The sequence below is a fragment of the Tauraco erythrolophus genome, chromosome Z (genome assembly GCF_009769465.1).
Source record: "Tauraco erythrolophus isolate bTauEry1 chromosome Z, bTauEry1.pri, whole genome shotgun sequence".
Lineage (NCBI taxonomy): Eukaryota > Metazoa > Chordata > Aves > Musophagiformes > Musophagidae > Tauraco > Tauraco erythrolophus.
The window spans coordinates 40,216,976-40,242,032 of NC_141496.1; the positions used below are offsets into that span (position 1 = coordinate 40,216,976).

Genomic DNA, 25,057 nt, shown 5'->3' on the forward strand with positions numbered 1-25,057 from the left:
GTGAGCTCCTCTGGACAAGTCGGTCCAGATATGGAAAGCGACTGATGCTGAGCTTTATCTGTATTTTTCTCAGGGGAAGGACTTTTTTACTACATCTGTATTAATCTCTGAATACGCAGGGGGATCACCTGCCTCACCCCATTATCTCCGCACAGCAACATAGTGTGTGAACAAGTGTTCACTGAGGCCGAGGCACTGCTACTTAAGTTAAAATTACTTAAAAAGAAAAACAACAGAGTGTCTCAGAACTGTCGTCGTACTAGGGGATGACTAGCCTTCTAAAAGCAGTTTAGCCATTAGTACCGGTCTCTGCTTTACCACTCTGCATGTGAAGGCATGCTATGCGTTGCCTGGGCTCAGAGCTCTCCCACCCAAGGTCCTCCATCCAGCCTGATGCAGAAACCCCATCAGTCTGCCCATCGGCTGACATGTTCCCAGGCCCTACATAAGAAACATGGCAGCTTGACCAGAGCATTTGCTTCCCTGTTCCTGATGTGCACTGCATGCAGACCCTGGCTCTTTCTCACTCAGAAATGAATTTCTCTCTCCTATCCTCTTATGGCTGCTACCCATTGTGCTCTTTTCCTCCCAGCTGCAGAAGCTGGAGGTTCCTTCGGATCCAGGATGCAGGAGAGTAAAACCCAAGCTTAAAAACGCAGCTGCCCACGTTAATTTAGTTAGCAAGGAAGCACAGAAGCTCAGCATCAAGAGACTGTAAGACAAGACAGATAAGTCTAAAAGATTAAATAAATATCTCTTCAAATGCCATACTTAAGAGATAATGAAGGGGAATTGGCTGTAGAGAGAATAAATCAATTAGCTTGTCAACACACAATGTCTCAGGGCTAACAGCACAATTGAGTGGCAACGTTCTCACATTGGAAACAACTTCCATTTATTACCATTATAATGCCTGCAAGAAAGAAGAGTTTGCATAAAAATGAAAACGTGAATCACCGTCTACTCTGCTTCTCTAATTGCTGCTTCTTCCCATTAACAAGGTCAGTATCTTAAGCCCAGGATTTTCTTTACCGGCTTTTAAAGAAATAAAAAACAAAAAACACACAACCAAACAAAACAACTAAGACGACTAGAAAAGTCTCTCAGACTTGCAGCAGAATGAAACAGAAACTACCAAAATTAAAACAGTGGGCTCCCAAAACATCAGTAATAAAAGGATAAAGCGTTCTCCTTAGTAGTAAAAAATATTCACCAACAAGATATGAAAAAAGAGTAACAAAACTGGAAGGATCCCATTTATCACTGATCTCTTTAAATCCAATCATCTTCATGGAATATAAAAAAAAAAATTAGCTCAAATGAGTGGTTTCTTCAGATATTTTCTTTTTGATTACACTTGGGTCATACATGTTATTTTTCGTTGCCCAATATCATAGTACCACTCAAAATGAGAATATTTTTCGTTGCCCAATATCATAGTACCACTCAAAATGAGAATTTCAATAAATATTCAATTATATTCCAGAATGAGGAATACTGTTACATTGCTCTTCTAGGTCAGCTTTTTACAAGATATCTTGAAACTACTTTATAAGAGTGGACTTTGTTGTAATTGGAAAGAGGGAATAAATATGGACATAAGACAGGTACGGCAATACTTTTATAAAATACTTTCTGGGTTTCAACTCAAAGTTTGCTTTGCCTATAGGTTAGAAGCCTAGTCTGAACTAGTCATCTAAATCTCTCTAATCGGTGACCAGAGAAATGAATTGTCAGAGAACTCATCTCACCCAAAACCCTTATCAGAGAGGAGCTGAAGGTAGCATGAGCCTGAGTGTTTAGCTCAACTGAACACTTGGGGATGGTCTTCAGAAGGCATTATCTGCTGGTTGTCAACCTCTGCCTTGTTCCCTAATGTCTCTACTGGAACCCAGTGAAAACCAGTGCTCAAAAGCAGCTTAAAGTTGGAAGGAAGTGGCAGCTTGGTGTTAGCTACTGAGAAGGGAAAACCATCTCTCTTAAGTATCTGAAGGCTCTTGAGACTTTACATTTTCAGACACCAGCGGCAAGGAAACAACTAAGAATGAAGACAAAATAACATTAAGCATTCAAAACTGTAAGGCCAAGGACTTCTAACATGAGACAGTTTGTGGGTTTAATAACATCAAGAAGTGTGAGAAGAAAAGCACAATACATGGTAGAAAGATGAAATTATAAGAGCTGACAAAGGAAGAGTTGCTCCTGACCAAAAAGGGAAAATTTCAGAGGGACATGCAGAGGAGACAACAGGTGGAATGAAAACCAAATATGAACGACTTGTTCTGCATATTTCTTTTCTTGTAGGAAGCTGAAGCATGTAATACTGTGTAAGGTGTAAGGAAAGCATTTCCCACAATTAGTAATAGAAAATGAGGTAACTAGTGTGAAAAAAAATGTCCTTCTGCAAGAGTCTGCAGACCTGTTGGTGCTGGCGCAGTCTGCTGCCTCAAGGACAGCTCTGCAGTTGCAGTTAACAAGCATGGCAGCCATCTAGCTGCCCTGAACCTCTCATGTGGGCTAAAATTAAGTGTTTTGCTTCTCTCTTGTATGCTTCCACCAGCTGTAGAATGAAAATAGTAACTACAGGGTACAGTTCAATCTAACCTCACTGATCTTGGGGATGAAATATGCAAAGCATCTGATAATTCATGCAAATAGGTGCTTTTGCTTGATTTTAGCATTAATAAAGGCATGGAGCACAGCACGTAACATGTTTACTTACAATACCCAAGGAACTAGATTAAGTGACCCAGCATGTCCTTCTAGTCCTACATTGCTATGACTTTCCCAGATCAGTGCCCCAGGACTACACACAACTGAGTCACCCCAGTTAGTAACGTGAACGCAACGACTCTTATATCCCTGGTAAAATCAAGGCAGTTCCAACTTAACTTTAAGTTGAGCATTTTAAACAGAGCTAAGATGAAATTATTTCACCTCTTTCACAACGATGCTCATACAAGGAATCACTGCTTAGAAGATACAAGATACCATGTTAAGCCACAGTGCCTCGGTGATGTCTCTGCACTCCTAGTGAACAAAATATAAGCAGGTATTGATATCCAAGCAGTTGGCATAGACTGTGCCTATAACCAGGCAAAGAAAAAGCACAGAATTATGGTAGTTCCCAAGATCTTGCCATTCTTTAGAAAGATTTTACCTGTCAAGAAAGAATGGAATAGAAATATGCAATGCAGAGACAAAGGGAATGTGGGTGATTAAACATGTATATCTTCTTTGTGAATAATAACTAACTTAACAAGCTGTGGTTAAGTGGTAGCTTAACCAGAAGTCCAGCTGCGGATACTAAAAACTTACATAAGTTCAAAAAACAAATGGTGAAACCCAATAAAATCTGTGCAGGACTGTCTAATACAAAGTCATCACCTCTACCTCAGGAAGTCCATGGGTGACAAGTCTCTTACAATAATATAGAGTATGCAGGAAAAATGGTTACGTTTGCTCTTTGGTGTTAGCTGTTGCTGCTTTCATTAGAACAGGACACTGAGACAGACAGATCTTTTGTCGGAAATGGTACAGACATGAGTTTCGCTTTGATCTAATTTGCAAGGAGCAAAAATTAGGCAACAGTTGATTACATTAAAACCAAAATCTTCTACTTAGACTCTATATAAATAATCCTATGGCCAGGTAGGATTCGATGCTGAAGCATTTTGAGTCAAAGTACTGAAAAACAGGTTTGTCACGGTCAAAGAAGGCAGTTTTGTATTTACATCTCATCTTCTTTGTAAAGCCAGTATTTATACTGTTGTTAATAATATATAAATCTGACTTTTCTGAATTTTGGAAGTTTATTTTACATCTAAAAATATAAAACAAACTGGATATTTACATACAAATAACCAAATTTGTTATGACAGCTACGCAGAAAAAAAATAGATGCACAATTATACACATCTTTGGTAGATGGTCTTGGTCTTCAGATATAGGCAAAAAGATTTGGCAGTGAAAGTTTTATTTTTTACTTTCAATGACTAATACCAACTGTTCAGCTTGCACAGCTTGACCTGGGAAAAACTATATGCTAGAGAGAAAATTATTCTTTCTTAGAAAACCCATTTTTCATTCACAATACATTCTATCACCAGTAAAATATATTAATTTGATACACAACTGGTTCAACAGGAGTTTTATATTCTTAATGTTGGGTTTTTTTTTAATTATTATTATTCAAGTTAGCTCTCCTAGTTATCTATTATCCCGCTTGCAAAGGTTCATTTGAAAAACAAACAGCACAGCTGTCTAAGCTTATCTATCTGGCTTCCTTGATGCTGGAATGTGATTTTTGTTGGAAAGTTTTGAATGAGAGAATGTCCATAAAACAAATGGAAAACCTGAAAATATGTAGAATTCAAAGTCCTGCATTATTTTAAAAATACCCGAACAGGATGTAAACCCCATAAAATTATCATAATAATAAAAGACAAATTTCACCTAATTCAGCAGAATAATGCAGACAGAAATGGGTAAATGAAGCAGGCCAAAGTCTGAGAAATGTATTAAACTAGACTTAACACACATAACAGTGTTGGCATGTCAGGAAACAGATGAATGTTTCTTTCTGAAGCATTAGTAATATTTCTTCCCACACCTCAATCGTGCCACACAGGGAATTTTGCAGAAGCTTCCTATCTTTAATAAAATGATTCTGCTTCACTTTAGGGTTAAGCTGTATGATCAACCAAGTACTAACTAAGCCAGAGTTACCACTTATTCTGTATACTTTTAACCCACTGAAAAGCTAAAGCAACCAATGACTGCTTAGATCTCAGAGAAAGAGTGCTACACAAATGCATTTTATGTTTCACTTGTGATAAGCATAAAATGTAGAGTAGCAAAAACCAGTGATAATTTTACCAGGACTTCACGGGTTGCCCTGCAAAGATCAGCCCCAGCTCCTCTTGGGAGAGGTGACCAAAGCACAGTCCTGTACCACGCTGGCTGTCAGCTCTGAAGTTACTCCATGGAAAGATCTCCCTATACCACGCTAATGACAAGCAGTGAAGAATGGACAAAGAGAACGAACAGATGATCATGTATCTCCAATTGTTAGCGTTTTAGGGTGCAGATTCAAAAAGACAACATAATGAAAATGAATTACATTTGAGACTAACAGGTGAGGGCTTTTTTAAAATAAAAGCTGAAATCACAAAACAAACTATAGTCTTACTGAAATGAGGGCAGAAGACCTGAACAGCAACAGTCACATGAAATCATTATGAGTCTAACAAATGGCATTTGTTTACGTAATGCAGAAAATAGAGAATGGAGTGCACAAATGACAGTTTAGCAATGCTATCTTCCATTTGGGTCAAGATATGACTTTTTGCCTGGCTGAAATTTTGACATTAAAGCAATCATGGAAAAGAACGGTTGCAGAAAGAAAATGGAGCGTATGAAACTTTCTTTCAATTACAAAAATAACCCTGATCAGTTCATCTCACTGCAGTATTTTGCAGGAGCACTAACTACAGAAGGTGAAGTATTGCCATAAATCACCAGATATTTTATTGTAGTAAACATCTGCTGCTCCTGGATATAGATATGTAGTCAAGGGAGCACTTGAAAAAGAATAAGGAACAAGGAATGCAGGTACACCAGTTACTGAAAAATAATGTTCAAACCAGGATTTCTTTTGCTTTTGCCATTAGGACTAAACAGCTTATGAAGTTATACAGATATTAATGGTTACACAGATTTATTGTATTTCCAAATTAAGACCACACCTTCGAAACCTTTCATTGAATCGGTGCCAAAAGACTATTCAAGTTAGGTTGAGCATATTGAAAGAATAATGCAGTATTAAGCTTACCAAAAATAAAATCTTAGCCAAAGTCATAATTTCCAGCAGCATATATTAAAGTTTGGTTTGGGATTCAGTCATGTGAGTAAATACTGAACTTTCAAAAAACACCTAAGTGCAAAGGAGCGCAAGGCAGGGTCCAAACTAAGACTCAAATGAGCTGGTACATCCACACAGCACAGTGTTGTTCTAAGCACACAGAGTAATTATGGTCCAGAATCTGCATTTAACGTGCTTCAGAGCCTGGGCTAATATGCCCTGCCTTCGGCACAGTTTGTTAGCTCAGGCTCAGTGCCAAACTGACAGTGTTATACCGCACAAGCCTCTGGAGCGGCCTCTACACTGTACTCATTGTGCTGTATAAACAGGCTCTTAGGAGAAAAACACCTGTAGATCTAGATGCTCCTTTTGCCACCTACATGATTTTGAAAGTCCTATCTCTTCTGTATCTTTTCATGTACACTACTTCTTCTCGAAGTTTTGGAGGCTGTTTCATTATAGTGATGGCAAGCAAACTCTTAACCCTGGATCCTCCACGTGGAAGAACATAAGCAGCCGCCTCCATACTTTTTTCCTGTAATTTCTGCCAGATGGGTTTCCTCCTACCTATCCAACCTTTATTACTGGGACGAAAAAATTCTTCCTTTGTGCCTGATGTTCCTGTCACAGAAAGAACAGCTCCTAGTTTTGTTGGTGTTACGGTTTTGTACATCAAGTGGCAAGGTAGGCCAACCACAGCTCCAGTAGCAAGGCAGTTGCTTCTTTCCATCGTATACGAACAACTGAAAAGAAACTGCTTCTGTCTGCCAAGTCTGTCTTCTTGTAAGAAAACTGACATTTTCAGACAGATGTAATAGTACAATATGTGTCATGTTTCAAAGGGCTGGTTTGAGAAAACTTTAGATGTATCTCCTACAGAAAAACAGAAAAAAAGTAAAAGAAGGAGCTTATCTTGCAAAGGATTTAAACCTAATCAAAGTATCAAGCTACTTTTGGAATAAGCTAACACCATTTTATTTGTCCAGGAATCAAGAGTAGCGTCCCCAAAGGTGTAAGTGAGAAATGAGAGAGCTATGGATTGGAAAAGGTTCATAAAATAAATAAAAGACAGAAAGAGAATGGGAAGAATCAATATTGCTAAAGATGTTCCTTTAAATGCTCTCTAGTCATATGTTAATTACTAATTTTCACTGTTTCAACTGGAATCACTGTTGACTACAAACGAAACAGGATAAATCCTTACCTTCAACAGCCAATGATACAATGCCTTGTGTATCTTCAACTCCGTACATAACGTCACAGCGATACACCCCAGCATCACTGGCACGCAGCTTAGAGAAAGTGAGCGAAGCATCACCAGTCTCCTCTGAATGGGTCGGGACAGACACTCTGTCTTTGTAGCTTTGACCTATTTTGATGTTGCCATTTTGGGCCACCAGGACTGTAGTTTCTTTTGCGTCTTTTCCACTTTTATCCAGTTCAACCTTTGACCATTTGATTCGAAGATACTCAGCTGCATAGCTGGAGGATATAGTAGGGGTGGTTGAAAAGAAGCATGGCAGGACTGAAGTTCCAGAGAGGGATCCCTTTACCAGGGTTTTTTTTTCTGCTTTAACTAGAAAAGGGGAGAGAGGGGGAGAGAAAAGAAAACCACATTAGTGTAACAGCGAAACAGGAAAGAGCCACATTTCATTGTTATTTAATGATTCACAGACATGCAAGACCTGAAATCCATGAACCTTAGTTGATTTGTAAAAGGATTGATTAGTATAAGCTAAAAAAGAGTTTGCACCAATATCCTAGGCTGCTGATGGAGCCCTTTTGTGTTTGGACAAATTTAATTCACTGCTCTCTGACTTACCTTCTCCATTTGTTATAGCCACCAAGTTATTGACCTTCTTCGTAAACTGTTTTGAAACTTTAAATGACAGATGAGCTATAGAGTTATGGGTTTTTACTTCATAGGAGGAAGACCACTCTGAGTGAAAGATGGTGAGTTACCTCACATTTATTGCTGGCCAAAAGCATGCATATAGGGGAGCTACTCATGTTTACACCTTGCCTTATCTCACAGTAGCTTGTTCACTTGCTTCTGTCCTTAGAGCAAAACATAGCCCATGACTTTCACACACATGGCATCTCTTACTCCACTATTCTTTCAAGGGTTAACTCTTTTTATTGCATACATGCTGAAACAAAAGCCTTTGCAGAGAGATTCTCCCAAATAGTCATTCTTTTAAAATTATTTCCTTGTAGCCTCAGGGACTTTAACACATTGCAGAAATTAAGTATTTTAGGATGTTAAAGCAAAGAAGGAAGTAAAGTGCACAGAAAGTCCCTACTTGGCTCAGACTCGACATGATAGGACTTTTATCATTTTTTATGACATCCCCAGCTGCAAACGCTTTACAGTGAAATGGTTCCATCTCATAATATCCTGAGGGGAAAGTTGACTACCGTTCACCCAACCTGCACACAGCAACTGTCTCAAGAGAGGATTTCTGTTAGATTTATTTTTTTATATGAAGTTATTTCACCATACCTAATAGCTTAATGAAGATTAAAAGCTGATGCACAACAGTATCTATCTTACCTCTTTCACTGCCCTGCACTCTAACATTTTTTGAAAGGTGGAACATGATCATCATTAATCTGAACTATGCTAGGATTCATAAAGTTTAGAAATACAGTAACTTCAAATACCAGCCACCAACAGAGTCATACATGAAACAGGAGACATCAGCACATGAAAATTATTTAGCTATTTACCTATCATCAAAAATATGATCTGTCCATAAAGAGTAGAAGATTTTGGGGAAAAAAGGACAAGGAAAAAAAAAAATTTTTTAAAAAAAAGGAAAAATTGGTCACTAAGCTGATTATTTTTAAAAAAGACAGATGCTTTTATACAGGATAAAGTATTAACAGTATTATCTAAAAGTTTCAACACAAGAATCATCAGCTTGATGGCCAAGTATTTTAAAAATAAATTTCTAACCAGGAAAAAAAAAAATAAATGGACTGACCAAGGAAGATCCAGAGGAAGACCTAGAAGTTTGAATAGAAGTCCTCAGGTCCTTTCTATCCATGCCTACCTAACTAGAAATTCTTGGGAACACAATACAGATACAGTCAAGAAGACTGTATCAAAATTGATTAGACCAGAGAGAGCATAACACCGGTGTAGTGCAGTGCTGAAACAGCTGCATTGCACCCAAAGTTCAGCCGAAAAGTTAACATGGATTGGCACTGTCTAAGCACATTAACCAGAAAGATGCTCACTCTCTGATTCAGGCACGTGGTGAGATTTCCATTCTTCCGTTAACTCACAAACAGAGATCGGTGATGGTACAACTCACATTTAATAGTGAAACAAACTAATCACTTCATAGACTTCAAGCCTGGATCTAGCAAGAATCTGTTTGTAAACCAGGAAAAGACAAAACCAGGTCCAATATAAAAGTGAGGACTGGCGAATTCAGAAGGCTTGAAGACAAGTCTGTAGAAGTTACCAAAGATTAAACACTAGCTTAAAAGCTTTAATTTTATACACATTTCTTTGGGAAAAAGATTACATTGAGGGGGTTTTGGGTTTTTCTGGTTTTTTTTTTATTTCCACAAGGAAATAAAAACTCAAGAGCCAATTGATTGCTAAAAACTAGAAAGTATTGATTTTATCTTGAAGATGTACAGTAGGGAAACACCACTGCCTTTTTGTATCACCTTTAATTTCTTGAAACTTCACTGAGTTATAGTGGGGCAGAGACAAAGAAACAGAATGAATGCTCAGTCCTATCACTTTTGATGGAATTGCTGCCAAATTGCACAGGTGGGAGATTAAAATCAGTCTCAAAATATTTAGTATTTATTATGATCTCTTGTCATCTACATACATTACAGGAACTTCTTAAATGAAAAATGACCTAATTAGAACTATCCTGACTGACAGAATTTTAATAAACTTTTCAGAACATTGTTTCTGGCTACAAGTGATCTGGAATATCAGCACTGAACCCTGAGGATATTTCCTCTCTGAAATTTGTGTCTTCACATCAGCAGACTGAAATCCTTGGCAAACAACACATACCATCATGACATGCAAACTAGATCTATCCTAGATTGGGTTACGTGCCAGAATAGGAGACCATGCAGCTACAAAAATGCTCGTCTGACTGTAGAAAACACTATAAACCACTATATAAAAGCACTCTCTTGTTTTGACAAGAGGAGAGGAGAGGAAGAGAGGAGAGGAAGCGGGGAGAAGCTCTTCCCAACTGGGAAAAAAAAAATATTTGGCACTGAAACATAAGATTAAATGATGTTCCTCCATAGTTCCAAAAAGCATGACTTCTTGTAGCAGTTCAGGTTAGGTAGTCAAGCAGAATTTACCGGCCAATCCACAAAGCATCAATATTTTCTGTTAATCCATATAGCCTGTTTGCTTCTTTAGCATTTTCGCTAAAAAATGTATATGTAATACATGTAATGTCTGCTTTTCAGCCACTATCAATGGTATGTGATAGACTATTACTTAGAAGGGACATGATGAGCAAAAATACGAACAAAGCATTGTGTAACTGTTTGTAAATTTAAACACAAGCTGAGAAAAGTAGATATTTGCCAACATTGTTTTATACTATATCTCCATCTCACCACACAGGACCACGTAACATCATGTACTCTTAAACAAGAGGATGGTTTTGAAATGACTAAGCTGGTTGGCGATTAATATAAGCCATTTTTTCTGTTGCTAACTAATATGTATCACTCAAGCATCACTAATTCATTAGGGAAAATACATAGACAATAAAGTAGTTAAGTATACAGCTAAGTTCAAATCACCTGGCCACAAACACGTATCTTGGCAGAACTCCCAGCAAAGTCAATGGGAGATTTGTACAAGATAATGGGACTACAGCGTCGGGCCAAGAGCAGCACAATGCAGTCAGATTACGGGCAGACTCAGTAGACAGCGTGCCTTAGCAGTTGGGGTTTTTGTTGTCGTCCCCTGTTTAAATACTAAATATCGCCAGCATCAGAATATGTAGCAGGAATAGAATGCAGAATGAAAACTTCTTCCATGTGATGCCCTGACAGAAGACGGTCCTGTCAGGTCTAACTTATCAGGTGAGAGTTTGCCACAACTTGTTACTGCCTTATCTTCTCCAAACGTAAAGCTATGACTGGGTATTTGTATCAGTTTATCATGGGGATGATGGCATGTGGGACTCTCTTTCTTTAAAAATATAAAAATAAAAACTCCAGCTTGCCTTTTCAGGCTTTTTCCCCTCCCCCAGTAAAACTGTCTTAGGTTCTCCCAGTCTACCATTTCAGCTGTAACATCAGCTTATCTTACCAATAACATATGTCTTGATATCTTTCTTTTGAAGTGAGAGACAAACTACAGAACTTCTTGCTTGAGAACAAAGTTTCTTTCCCTAGGATTCTTTGTACATTCTTTTCTGTTGTAAATGTTACAAAACTCTTAAAATAGAAATCCAAAGAGGGAAAAAAAAAAAAAAAAAGACAGAACTCTGCCCTGTTGTATTACATTAACCATAACGACCACACCAGTAGGTCCGTACTGGACAAGAAGGCAGAAGAAAAGAATGCCCTACATGAAGTGACACTGCTTAGAGGAGCAATTTCGCTATGCAATTAAGCTTAACTGAACAGAATGCTAATGCTGAGTAGGCAAATAAAAACATATGCTCAAAGAATAATAGATTCTATTTATTTTAAGTCAAATTTATGATACAAAAATTTTGAATCTCATTTTTCAGTTCATCAACAACCTACCTAGAGATATGCTCTACTGTCCTGTCTACTAGTAGCAATGGAAAGGATCAATGAAATTATCTGTTAATCTGTTAATTCTGTTAAATCTGACTACTAACAGTGATTCTAAGAGAAGTCTTTTCATTAACCATAAATCTTTCAATGAAGATAATGATAAATTAAAATGAACGCACTGCTTACACAAACTCGTATGAAGCTCTGACAGCAGAGGTAACAGACTGAGACCCAACAAAACCCTCACTGAGCTCTTTACCAGGTCATTTGTGGCCTGAGTAAGCAGAATAAGAGGAGGCACAGAGTAATGATGAACCAACTACTTCCATATTCTGCAAGAAACTCAAAGGAAGCCAGACAAATGTAAATCTCTGCTGCAGAACTCAGCATAACATATGCAGTCACCATAGGCATGCACACATGTATTTTCTAGCACATATAGAACATAAACATGATTAGATAAACTGATGTCTAAACTGGTATATTGTTTATATACCTTTGAAAGAGCATATCACACACTGCCATCTCAGGGATTTCTACAGTCTTTTGGATTACAAGGCTTTCACAAAAGCATACTCACTTGTGGCATGACAAGCAGTCACATCAATAGTGTAAGATAAACTCCAACATTGATCATAGTCACAAGGTCCAGCTTGTAAACTACAATATCCTAACACCAGCTAGCTCAAAGTGAGTAAATGCCACACTAGCAGTAGGCGTAAACCTTGCTCGTGGACTTCTGTCATTAATCCTTCACCTGTACTGGAGCAAACAGTAAAGGTATTGCAAAGGGGCACTCCCGTGACCCCAGAAGCTTACATCGTATTTCCTGCTGCCCTCCTGACAAACATCTTCTGAGAATTTAAAGTCTTAAAGAAGCCATGAAAGACCTTTCTTAATTTGCCCTCGAAGGAAAAATACTTTTGTTGATACATAAAATCTAACAAACATGCCATGCAAACATGCTAGGTATTTATGAACATGATCATTCACAAAAGTGAGAGTGGAAGAGGAAATAAAGACGGGAATAATGATCAGTGGTAAACCCATAAAACTATGCATGCTTGTAACTTGCTGTGTTCTAAATTAAGCTTCAGTTTTGTTACAACTTAAATACTGACAGATTCCAGGATTTACACTTTAAAAATAACTGTTGATTTTGACAAATTTTCCATATGATATTAGAAAGAAAAATTTTAAGCTTTCAGAACAATTTTACACAAAAGCTTTTTGCAGGAAATCTTGCAATCATACTGAAGTGATTATTTAATTAAATTTAATTAAATCATATGGAGTAACCCAACTGATTGTGGAAATGGAAGCATGCGAATTTGTGTTTCATGACAGGTTTCAAGGCTTCAATTTTATATTCAAATTCAAGATTTTAAAACCAAATAAATTTAAACTTAAGGTGTCTAACTCTGAAGAGTTAGAAAATGCAGAGATATATTTCATTTTTAGAGTATTTTTTAAAACAAAAGAAACAGCTGTAATCTGTTTTTCTATTTGAAAAGATTGTCTGTAATCTTCTAACACTCATCTTCAAAAATGTTATTACACAAACTAACTCACATTTCTACAAAATAGAAGGATAAGAGTTGATCCCACAGAATCTATCAGATCAATCCATGAAAAAGAAAAAGATTTTCATCTTTGCCTCCTTCACCATGGCCATATTTTGAACATGTTTAAGGCTCTCTCTGGCAAAAGTAAGTCCTCCAGCTTCAAAAGTAAAACCCACAAAGTTCACAGTGTAGTTTAGGAACACAAGGGTCTTTCTGAATTCCTTCCAAAAGATTCAGGTAAACAAGGACCAGTCAGAACCTGGTCTATATTCCTAAGAAGCTCTTACCAAGACGTTCAGGAACTTGCTTAAGTACTAAGAATTCTACTCTGCAGACAACGCAAGCCATTTAAGAGGTGATAAAAGGCAGAGCAAGTCAGGGGACATCTAAAGGGTGCCATCCCATGTTCTAGCACTATAAGCATCCACCCCACTCCTCCCCACTTCCAGTGGTGCACTCCCAACCCCTGAATTTTGTCGGCATTAACATTTGCGCAAGGCAGAGAGTCAGATCCCCTGGCAAAATAACCTGCAAAAAATGCCAAATGCTTTTTCAAACAAGTAATTTATCTGGTTCAGCTGGTCATATACCCACATAAATACTAGTGTCAGCACAAAGGAAAGCACAAAAACTGGCACTAGGGGATGGAAAAGGGGCAAGACTATCCCATCTAGTGCTAAAATGCATGTACGATCAGACTGACCCTGGAAATATGTCCTATGTAAACATGAAGAGACTTTTAATAGGTCATAACAGAAAATTTAGGATTAAATTTACTGTCAGAATCCTTTGCCTTACTTATTCTATCTCCTTACATGTTCTCCATCCCAAGGTTGATTTTCAGATAAAGTCTTATCTTTAGACCTCTACTTGTGTGAGTGATGTACTACCATTTATTCAATTTTGAAGCTGCCTAATTATTGCTAGCACCTCTTCCTCTATCTTAAAAGAAACATTTCTACCTTAAAGAAAGTTATACCTTAGAATCAGAGAGAGGTTTGGTTTGGAAAGGACCTTCAAAGATCATCTAGTCCAAACATGCCGCCATGGGCAAGGACATCTTCCACCATATCGGGTTGCTCAAAGCCCCATCCAACCTGACTTTGAACACTTCCAGGGAGGGGGCAGCCACAGCTTCTCTGGGCAACCTGTTCCAGTGCCTCACCACCCTTACTATAAAAAAATTCATTCCTTATGTCCAATCTAGACCTACTCTCTTTCAGTTTAAAACTGTTGTCCCTTGTCCTGATGTGCTAAAAAGTCCCTCTCCATCTTTCTTATAAGCTCCCTTTAAGTATAAGAAGCTTATAAAACAAAAACTTCCAAGTTCACCATGTAGACTTACATTGCAAGTCCATGACCTCATCTGATGATCACTTACTTTGTCTCTCATGATGCGTTATATGAACAAATTATTAAATGTCAGGTGTGGATCCAAGATCCATACATCAGTCTGCACTTATAGACATTTTACTAAGTAAAAAACTGAGGAGAGAAAAGAAAACTTGACATTTAATAACCAAATCAGTCTCAGCCCTCCACAAATAAGAAAACGGAAGCTCAGTTTCAGTGGATTATCCCCTGCCTGAAGCTTTGAGTCTATTGTCCCTGAGGACAGGTCTAATAGTCCTGGCCTGTTGTAAGTGTGATGAAGAATGGAAAAACAAAACTAGCTTTAAGGAGGAAGTGATGGTATGAAATGGTGAAGGATGGGGTTCCCAATCTGCTTGAGAAAAAAAATCACTTTTTTTTAGTTGGCTCCACTAAGGAAAACAGTATTTTCTTTTATCTTACAAAGCAACCTAAAGACTTTACTAGCCACAGTGTTCAAGCTGGGAAAAAAAAAAAAAAAAGAAAAAAAAAGAAAAAAGAGCACATTTGGTTTTCCCAAAGGCTAACATCAGTTTGAGGAGTTGCTAGAAAGAAAAGTAAAAAAGAAGAAATCAAGAAAAATCTTGCTTTGAGTCTTGGGAAAGCTATTATCCCAATTTTGTGAGTCTGCAGCAGCTGTAGGGACCTTTTCCTTACTAAAGGCTTGACTCAAACTTTCAAATAACCGTGGCAACCACACATGAATACATACTTTACTGTTAGCATGTAATCACCAAGAGAAGTAGTAAGGGCTCCTCTTTTCCACCCAAACCGAAGACCTGCAGCTGCTCTAACACACCCGTGCTCCAGACTCCAGCAGACAAGGGATCTGCCACCAGGTTAGCTCATGGCAGCCCCCCCACAACAGGCAGCTGGCAGCCAGATTGCGCACTCCAGAGGCATGTATCTAATTGCTCCTTGACACATCACAGAGCAAAGCAGAAACAGGGGCTACTGGTTTTCCCTGTACCCTACTTGCATATGGCACCTTTCACCATGAATACAGAGAGGGTGCGAGCTGTGACTTACGGACCCAAAAGGCTGCTGGGGCATGATGTACAGGAGCACAGGCATTGGGATCTGACTGGGAGGTGTGCCAAACCAGTATTCCTGTAGACCCCTAAACTCCACCGTTTCAATCACCTCTTCTGCAGTGTGGCTGGGTCTGTCCCAGGAGCCTGCTCCTGTTCTCATGCCACCGACACTGCTTGCTGCTTCCTCTGTGGCACCAGGCTGAAGCTCCTATAGAAGGTGTCTGCCCTCCAGTAAAATTATCCCCCCCCGGCAGCCCTCACCTCATCTACTGCAGCGAGATCCTTAGCAGACCATGGAAAATGAAGGTGCAAGACATGTCCAGCCAACACGTCCAAAACTTCATAAGCACAGGTTAAAGGATAAAAATGCATTATGAGTATTTGGAGAAGGCAATCTATTTTGCTTTACACAATCTAATCCTATGGCACTTTTTAAATTATTACTTGAATTGTAGTAATGGCACTTACAAATCTCAGAAGACATCAGGAAAGCATGTTAAAACCTTGTCAAAAACACGCCCACCCACCAAGAGTTTTCTGTATAAATCAGGAAGCAATGAGGAGAATAAAGAAACAAAGTTAAGTTACACAGTGCAGCAAAAAGAGTGGCAGAGGCAAGACTAGAAACTGAATCTCCTGAATATGGGTTGTTTCCTGAGTTGTGGGAAATACTCTGCCAATTGGACCACTAAAAGGAATTTTAATAAATGGTTCTGTGTGTAACAGACTTACCTTTAGGTAGCATATATGTTATAACTAACGTAGAGTACATCCACAAGATACTTTTTATACTTAACAACATCTTGACCTACAAATAAAGAAAAAAGGAGTAAGTGGTTAGAATTGCATTGCATCCTTGTCAAGCGTTATAACTCAGTACATCAATATTTGTCATTGATACTAGAATATATTGATCTTCTACCATTTTATTCACTGTTTTAAATGTAGTCCCGTACAGTGGTAGCAGTATATGAGTATAATCTGATGACTTTTTCCTGGTGTGGTGTTGCTAGTTTAGATCCAATCTATGAGTAGTTTGTGTTATGTCCATAACACAAACTACTCGGTCATTTAGCAACAGCAAACAACCTGCTTCATGTCAGAAGGGGCTTCCATGACAAAATCCTCATTAATTTTGATGGTGAGTCAACGTCCACGCTATGATCCTTCCATCTGTAAGTAGGTTGCCGGAAGATTTCCTGCTTTCAAGATTTCTCCATATAATATTTTAGGGTGGAAATTTGTTATAATGACAATGTGTCTCTATCAAATACAAATTCATCATGAGTTTCAGGTTATTGAGTCCTGAGCGATACTCAGACACATCAGCTCCCTTTGAGTTTGCTTCTCACTTTCTTTCAGGCTCCAGCTTCTAACAGCTGAAAAGTTCTCTACATATATTGTATATACATCACAATATATTGCATGTTCATAATAGTATATCTTCATTTTTATTCCACATCTTAATTACACACGTTGAATCTGTAAATATCCTGAAAATTTCAAAAGTTCATTAACAAAAGCATTACAAGTCCCATAAACATCAACTGTAATAAATAGTTTATAAATAGCCTCCCTTACATATAGTTAGACATATGTACCATCTAGCCAACGTAAGAAATAACTTTCAGCAACAGTTTGTCAAACACTGCCATTGAAAACTTTTTATCATAAAGTCCTGAGTTTCCTGATAGTGCTGTCAAAATGTGCTACTTGAGCTCTTTACTTGGGCAAGTAGCCTGAACTGGTAGTTTTTTTCCTGTCCAAGAGAGACCACAGTTGAACTGCTTTAAAGAACAGTGAAACAGAGATTTAGTAGATATATATGTGTTATAATCTACGGAACTTGTATTGCACATACGTATTTTAGCACTTTTTACATTATCATTTTTGTTCTTCAGTACTTACATACAACGCATTAGGGTTAAAACATTAACTAATACATTCAGAAACCTCCACAAGCTGCACTGAAATGACAGCAAGGCATACCGAGAAACATCTTCAGAAAACTACTGGTGACGTGTTCAATCTCAGGAAAGTTTTCTCCACAGCTTACAGCTGTAGCCTAAACTTCACATGAGTCTGTGTGAACTGGCATCTGTCCTGTAATGGCTGAACAGTTCAGAAAAGATGCAAAACATCTCAAACCAAGCCTTTCCAATGAGGCAATCTCTAACATAACAGCATCATGTTAAAAATTCCCACCCACAAGGGCTGAAAACCCAGGAGCTTTTCATTCCCTATATGTGGATGGCCAGAGCCGGCTGGTTGCACTGGGAAGCATATGCTGCAACCTATTCCCAGGGCGTGGAGGAAAGAATACAGCTGCTTTCCACAGAGCAGACTGCAAGCTGCCAAAGACGCCCCATCTCTGCTTCAGTCGTTCAACACAGTTGAGTGTATAATGTGATATCACTCATTTTGCAATATTAACTTCATGGAATTTGCACTTTTTATGACTGAATCCCAAACAAGAACCAAGACTTCTTTGACTTCATTCAGTTTGAGCCCTATCTGCCATAAAACTTTTTCTAAAGACTCTAACACATACCCCCAACACTATCCAGCAAGTTTTATCTCTCCCTACACTTACACAAGCCAAGCTGTACATGGAGAAAACAAAAGTAGCTATTTAATAACTAACTTTAAAAATCCATACTGTGCTCTGGCATACCATGTGTGCCCTAGTAATTCCCTGTAGGAGGTTGTTACAAGTGAGGAGGTTGCACAAGATAAGAGCTGCAGACACTGAAGTCCTTTTAATGCAATGGACCAGCTCTCAAATACAGACAGTCACGTGTTGGCTTAGATAAACACTTAGATGATCCTCATTATTACACAGCATTAAAAAAAAAAACAATTAGAGGTCATGCTGAGCCTATAGACGTGCACAGACTAGAATGCTCTTCAAGCAACCCTTGTCTCCTGAAACTGCTGGAAGCCTCAAGCACCAAAACCATTGCAGACTCGTTCCTTCAGTAACACCAGCACTCTGAAGAGAGAGCAAAAAGAAGAGCTACAGACTTTTCCGCCTTCCAAGGCAATGAAGGCTGGACCTGCCTGCAAGACAATGTGAAAGCTCTGGCCCCTGTGAAAGCAGAGTGGCTCCAGACCTTCTTTTGAGATGTTCTGTCCACATGTTTTCCATGCGTCACATACTGGCTACATTAACAGCTGAACGAAAATCTAGAACAAACTGTTTACAAGTTTGGTTTTCCATGTTTACCCATACACTCTATCTCCCTCCTCCTCCAGAAGGCAACCTTGGCTTTTGGGACCAGAAAGAAGGGAATCAAAAGAATTCTCAGAGAAAAAGAACAAAGGATTTTCTTTTTCCTGGAAGGCAGGCAGGCTGCATCTGAACAGAGCTGGTTGCATGTTGCAACCACCACCTGCTCCATTGCACCAGCCATGACCAGGAGTACCTGTGTACTCAGCACATGCCAATGGGAGGCCCATTGTCCTCAGAAGTTCATTGCAGCACTGACATAAGAGGCAGTGTAACCACTTCAACATTTGTTGAGATGACAAACCATGCTGCCACACTCAGAGCCAGATGAGAGCTCTGAACGTGAGCTTCTGCCCTAGGCTACAAATCCAGAGTACAGGGAGGACCTCATCTTCCCATTTCTCTCCATTTCACACACAACCACAGAGCACTGATCCTCTGACGCTGTGTTGGCGATTGTGTTATAAACGCAATTCGAGGAATCTTATTGAAAAAAAAAATCAAATCCTCAGCTTTCAGTCACTAAACACAATACATACACCCACAATGAAATATGAAAACAGAATGGCAACAGTTGAAGTATAATTTTCAAGATATCCTGTGACTGCAGAACCCAACAGAAGAGAGTATTCATGGCTGTGATGGCTACTTAGCCTTTTACTAAGTAGTGCAGGAATTACACCTGCTGCACCAATGGCTTGGATAGCTCAAAAAAATTGCACTGTTTAAGCACGGAGCTTAATATGAGACACCTGTCAAAAATCCACACCCAACTCTCAGAAAATCAGCTCTCAGTCTCTTCTTTTTCTAAATATCCTCTAGCCGGAGGTGCTTACTCAAGCACTGAAACACGCTGGGAGAAGGGTCCGATTTCCAGCCCTTAGGCTCACGAGCATGATTCCTGTGCAACCCTCCATGCACGAAGGTTTTCACACTCCGGTCCTTGGTGGGCTCCCATAAACACTCTTGGGTTACTGAGTGCAGTTCCACTACAGCTGCCAGAACGAAACATACAATTACCTCTGCCACCCTCTCCAAAAGGCAGCTTGCAGATCATAACAGCAGTACCTCGCTCAGCACCCCAGGGCAGCCTAGCTTAGGTGAAAGCAGAGCTTTTCAGAGCCGGTACAAGCATCTTCCTCAAGAGCCACGGGCAAGGCAGAGGCTGCTGCTTATTCCTAGCACCCCAGTTCTCATTCAGTGCTGCCCACGTTTGCAGGCCCTGCTATCAGATGTGTCTGCCTCTGCCTCCTCCCCTTTTGCTTGCAGAGGCTGCAAGTGACTGTGATCTCTTGTAGCCTCCTGAGCAAAATCCCTGCTCTAAAACCGGTTTGTATTTCCCATTCCTGCATTCTACAGTTTACAAGGCCTCTGCTGGCTGGCTGCTGTACTGCCCCCGAAGTCCACTGTAATTAGCCAGAATACTCCTAATCACACCTTTTTCTATAAGCTTTCTCCTCCTTCCCCCTTGGTGTCACTGCACCTAGAGTAAGAAAAAGCCATGACACTAGAGACACATTAAGAAAATCCTGTCGACTCAAGACTGCAAGCCTTAAGTAAGTGTTTAATATCCACCTTCTGCTAAAAAAAGTGTCTCACTTAATGTGACCAAACTTGGGTTGCCTGCTGGCTTGTTTCCAACTGGACTGATCCATTTTATTAGGAGCTACTGCAGGCAGACTGATCTACAGTAGTAATTTGCACTACATTTTTAAACCGGATGAAATCCTGAGCGCAGTGTCTTTTAACCAAAAGATGCCAAGACCTTGGCAAACTTCTTTAAAAACTAGCAGCAGAGGTTTTCTCTGTGGGGAGAGCGCAGGGCTCCTATTTTTGCAGGCACTGCTACCTTCCCTTACCACAGCTAAAACTCGTAGGAGCAGTAAGTTCTGATCAAATTCCAGCTCGTGTTTAGTTTACAATGTAAGCTTGATCTCACACCAATGCTATTTTAATTTAACCAGATGGGAGAACATCATGTCTCTGTTTTAAACTCCAGGTTAAGAAAGACAGTGAATTGTCCTGGTGTGGAATAGACTAAAATCTACCATCCAAAAACTATTCCCGATTTCTCTGAAGTTGGGACAATGAGAAATTAGCTACTTTCCTAGAGGTGACACTGTCTTTAAAGGCTGCAGCTTCTCAGGTCACACTGAGGTTGATTCAGCACATGCTCTACAGCTGTGTTGTGAAAGCTGGACATGTTCCTTAAACACGAACAAACAGCCTCTGCCCATTGACGCTCTTTGCCTGCATAGTGGAAGTCAGGTTCACATGAAAAGTTAAAAAAAAAAATAAAAAGGAGAGCGAGAACTCTAACAGAACCTGACACCAGAGAAGTGAATTGAGGTTGCCGCTCCTACTAATGGGTAAAACAGTAAGTTACACAGCTTTCCAGTGAAAACTCGGCAAGAGAGAAACGACCGATCACAGACACAGCACACCTCTAGCTACCTTCCAAGCTCTGCCCGAGACCTGCACAGCTGCTCTCCTTCCTCAAAGGCACACAGCCCACACTTTCCTTTTGCAGTCCTTGGATCCTTTTACGCCATCCAACTGTTAATTGCTGACATGTATCAACCTCACTATAAGTGCTGCCTAATTAACTTTGCTAGTTTCACCGTGTCTCTGCCGTGTAATTAGCCCACTGTGCTGCCACATGGCGGACTCGCCCGCGCCTGGTTCATCAATGGATCTGCTTTGCCCGTTATCACTTCCAAAGGTCCTCCTAAGGCCTCCGAGAAGGTCCTAGGGGCACCTGCATCATTCCTTTCCCACTGCCTCCAGCACCAAGAGCAGCAAGGGGAAACCCTTTCCCGCGCTGGAGCCTCAGCAGGCGAGCAGTGCTGCCTCCAGACAGGAAAAGTGACCGGAGCACAGCGTGTTCCAGCGCTCCTCACTCTGGCAGCTGCTGCGGAGCTGCTGCCTGAGGACATCCCTCCCAGGCCTCCGATAATTTATGCCAGAAGCGGCTCTGGGCTCTCGGGCCGCCTCACAGAGACACGGTGGAAAACCATATCGGAGGCAGCGCACGGAGCGAGGTCCCGGAGCTGACGTGCCTGCGGGGCCTCGCGCACCCCCGCGCTCCTTCCAGCCTCGCCCCAAACGCAGGCGCTGCCTTCTCGCCTGCCAGCCCGCTTCCCAGGAGAACCACGGACCTCCTCTGTCCCACCTCTCCCCAGTGCCCACGCCGCGGGCACGGCGAAGGGAGCAAGAGGCACGTGCGAGGAGTAGTGATGGGGAAAAAAGACGTAAAGATGAAGCTCACGCCACGACGCCCGCAGCACCATGGCGGGGCTCAGCACGAGAAACAGCGTGTTGGCCGGACGAGGGTTTTCCGCAGCGCGCCCTACGCTGGGGTCAGCACTGGGCACTCAGGAGGCTGCGGCTGCCCTTATCCGCCATCGCTTAGCCGCCGTGGCCGTGCCCCAGCCGGGACCAGCGACCCCGCGCCCGCCGCACGCCCCGAGCCCGCTCGGCCGGAGGCGGGAAACCTGCCGGTCCCGCCCCGCTGTCAAACACCACCCGGCGGGCGGCCATCGGGGTCCGGGGACCGCGAGGAACAGCCCGAATCGCCGCGGCGACAATTTTTTTAAAAAAATCATTTTATTACGACGAGGATTTCCCCCTCCCCCCCTTTCCTCTTGAAGGTGAGGGAAACCGGAGCCCTCTGGCGGGAAACGAGCGACTACAGACACGACGCGCTCGCCGCCAGGGGGCGCCGCGGTGCTGCCGCCGCGCCCGTCCCGTCCCGTTCCTCGAGAGCGGCGGGGCCGCGCCCGCCCTGCGGCGGGACCCCCCGGCCCCGGCCCGTCGCTCCCCGCCAGCCCTTCTCCCCTCCGCCCGCCTGGGGACCGCCCTCGGCGGACCCAGGACGCGTCTGAGCAGAGGCCGTCGACGACCCCCACGGCTGAGCCCCGGCAGAGCCTCTCTTCCCCCGCCCCGCCCGGCAGCGCGTCCCGGGAGCGGCAGGGTCCGCCCCGCCAGCGCGCATCGTCGCCGCAGCCAGGGCTCCCCGCCGGGTGCTGCGCCCCTTTCTCTCCGCCAAATCTTACTCACTCCTTTTGGGAAGGAAACTTGCCCTTTCGCTCAGCCTTTTTAAGCCAAAAAAAAAAAAAATAATCCACAGAAAAAAAACCCAAACCCACCCAACATTTACACTCTTCCAACCTGTGATAGGCTTCTGCAACACGTTTCAAACACTCATTCCTTGAAAAAAAAAAAAAAAAAAAAAAAAAAACAAAACAAAAACCCACAAGCCAGAAAAAAAAAAAAAAAAGAGAAAGGGAAAAAAAAAAAATCCATCCGGGCTTAATCCCGAAAGCCGGTACCCGGAGGCAGAGGGGACGGCCGGGGAGGACGTGACAAGGGGGACAATGAGGGCTAGCCCCGGCTCTCGCCCGCTCCCCGTCGCCCCTTTGTGTGGGGACGGTGCATGGGGGCCGCCCGGGCAGGGGCCGGATGGAGGCTGCCCGCGGGATCCCATCCCCTGCCGTGGGGATCCCGACCCTCCGCCGATGCCGCCCCACACACACACACCCACCCGCTTTTTCCCGCCGTCGAAACTCCTTTAATTCCTTCCACGATGCTCTCACTTTTTCTTTGTAAAACAAAGGCGAAATCCCGAGGAGCGGAGGGGGAAGGCAGTGCCCGTGCCCTGAGAAGCTGGACGTGGGTGTAAAAAGGGGCGTTTTACTCCACTGACCTTGTGATCTTCCTGCTCACCCACCGCCCCCCTTTCAGCAGTGAAAATGTGGCTCAGAGGACGCCTTGCTCTCCGTCTCCTCTGGAGAGATGCTGCCTGAGCACCTCAGCCCCGTTCTGCCCTGGGAGCAGCTTTCCAGGAACATCAGGGGAAGGGAGGGGGTGGGAAAAATAATTAAAAAAAAAAAAAAAAGTGGGGGGATGGGGGAAATACACAAGAGCGGAGGAGACTGAGCGCACGCTATTCCCAGCGCAAGAAAAGCTGGTGGCCGGAGGAAAGGTCCGTTCTTGTCGCTCCTGCCACACGGGCGCTTTGTGTATTTAACACCCGTAGGAAACAGCGTCCTCCTTTCTCCCTCCTGAGCCCCATCGCACACCAAGGTGCAGCTCTACCTTCCCGGCCATTCAAACAACCAGTGCCAAAGACTTCTGTCAGGGGTCCCACCCCAAAGTCTTTTATTTCCTAGTTTTCTTTGTTCTCCTCTTTGCACTAGGGGATTTTTGCGAGTCCCCGAGCATCCCTTCTCCGCTCCCCTCCTCCCCGCGTGTCGTTGAACTTACCCCAGGTTGTTTAAATTCACCAATCATCGCTATTCTCCTGCTTAAGGTTTGCGGTTAAACTCTTTTGTCCTTACAGGTACCAGCAGTAAAACAATCGTTTAAAATCTTACATTAGGTGTTTACTGGCAATCATATGTAAAGGAAAATAAAAGAAAAAAAGGAAAAAAAAATAACCCACACAAAATACCAACCCGCATTAAAAAAAAGTTATAGTTACCTTAAAAGGTAGCGTATTGCAGAGATTGCAAAAAATCACAACGTGGTGGCTAGGCTAGTCCAGAGATCCCAGTGGCCGCATGAAAGAATAAATCCCCTCGTTAGTGCTGGAAGGAGACGGTGGTTCCGGGGTCTCCCCTTCTCCCAGAGCTCTGTCTCCCCTCCCTCCCCGCCGGCGAGCACCTGACTCCGAGCTGCGGAGCCTGAACCGAGTTGTGGGCACAGGGAGCTCGCCTGCAAGTTCAAATGCGAGCCTCAGCCACCCATCATTATTATATCGTTGTACCGTCAGCGCTGCAGAGGAGGGGCGCTGGCTCGAGGAGAGGAGGGTTCACAAGCTCTGCAAGAGCCTCCTTGCAATTTGCAAAGCTCCCGCGGCTGCTGCGCGCAGGAGAGAGCCCCCAGCGCCTGCCTCCGCCGAGCGGAGCCTCCCCACATCCTCCCCCCGCACCCTGCCACCCCCTCGGGCAGCCCTCGGAGCCCCCCAGCCCGGGAGCGACCCCGAAAGTACCGGGGAGCCGCAGCCCGTGCGGCGGGACGGGTCCCTCCGCTCTGCCGGCATCGGCCCTCCGGAGAGCGGCAGGCGGGTGCGAAAGGCGCATTGTTCCTCAATTAAACAATTAACCGGGAAGAGAATGGAGAGACCTCCTCCGCTCTGGCTCCCGAAGCCGGCTGAAGTGGGGAAAGTGTCTGGGACCGAAATCCCTTTTTCCCCTTTTGCCTCCCCAATCTCAGCGGAGGTTGCAATGAAAAAATATAT

At 42.3% G+C, this 25,057-nt stretch overlaps 1 protein-coding gene across 4 annotated transcripts in view; it reads right to left on the bottom strand.

Moving 5' to 3' along the window:
- Nucleotides 1–16,389, bottom strand: part of VCAN (versican) — a 105,808-nt gene extending 89,419 nt beyond the window's left edge. For all 4 annotated transcript variants that reach the window (XM_086629231.1, XM_086629229.1, XM_086629230.1 and 1 more), the window contains exons 1-2: nucleotides 16,320–16,389; nucleotides 7,068–7,439 (exon numbers count right to left, since the gene is read on the bottom strand). In XM_086629231.1, the coding sequence (XP_086485357.1) occupies nucleotides 7,068–7,439; nucleotides 16,320–16,389 (442 nt within the window). The remainder of the gene's footprint in view (nucleotides 1–7,067; nucleotides 7,440–16,319) is intronic.
- Nucleotides 16,390–25,057: the final 8,668 nt, after the last annotated feature.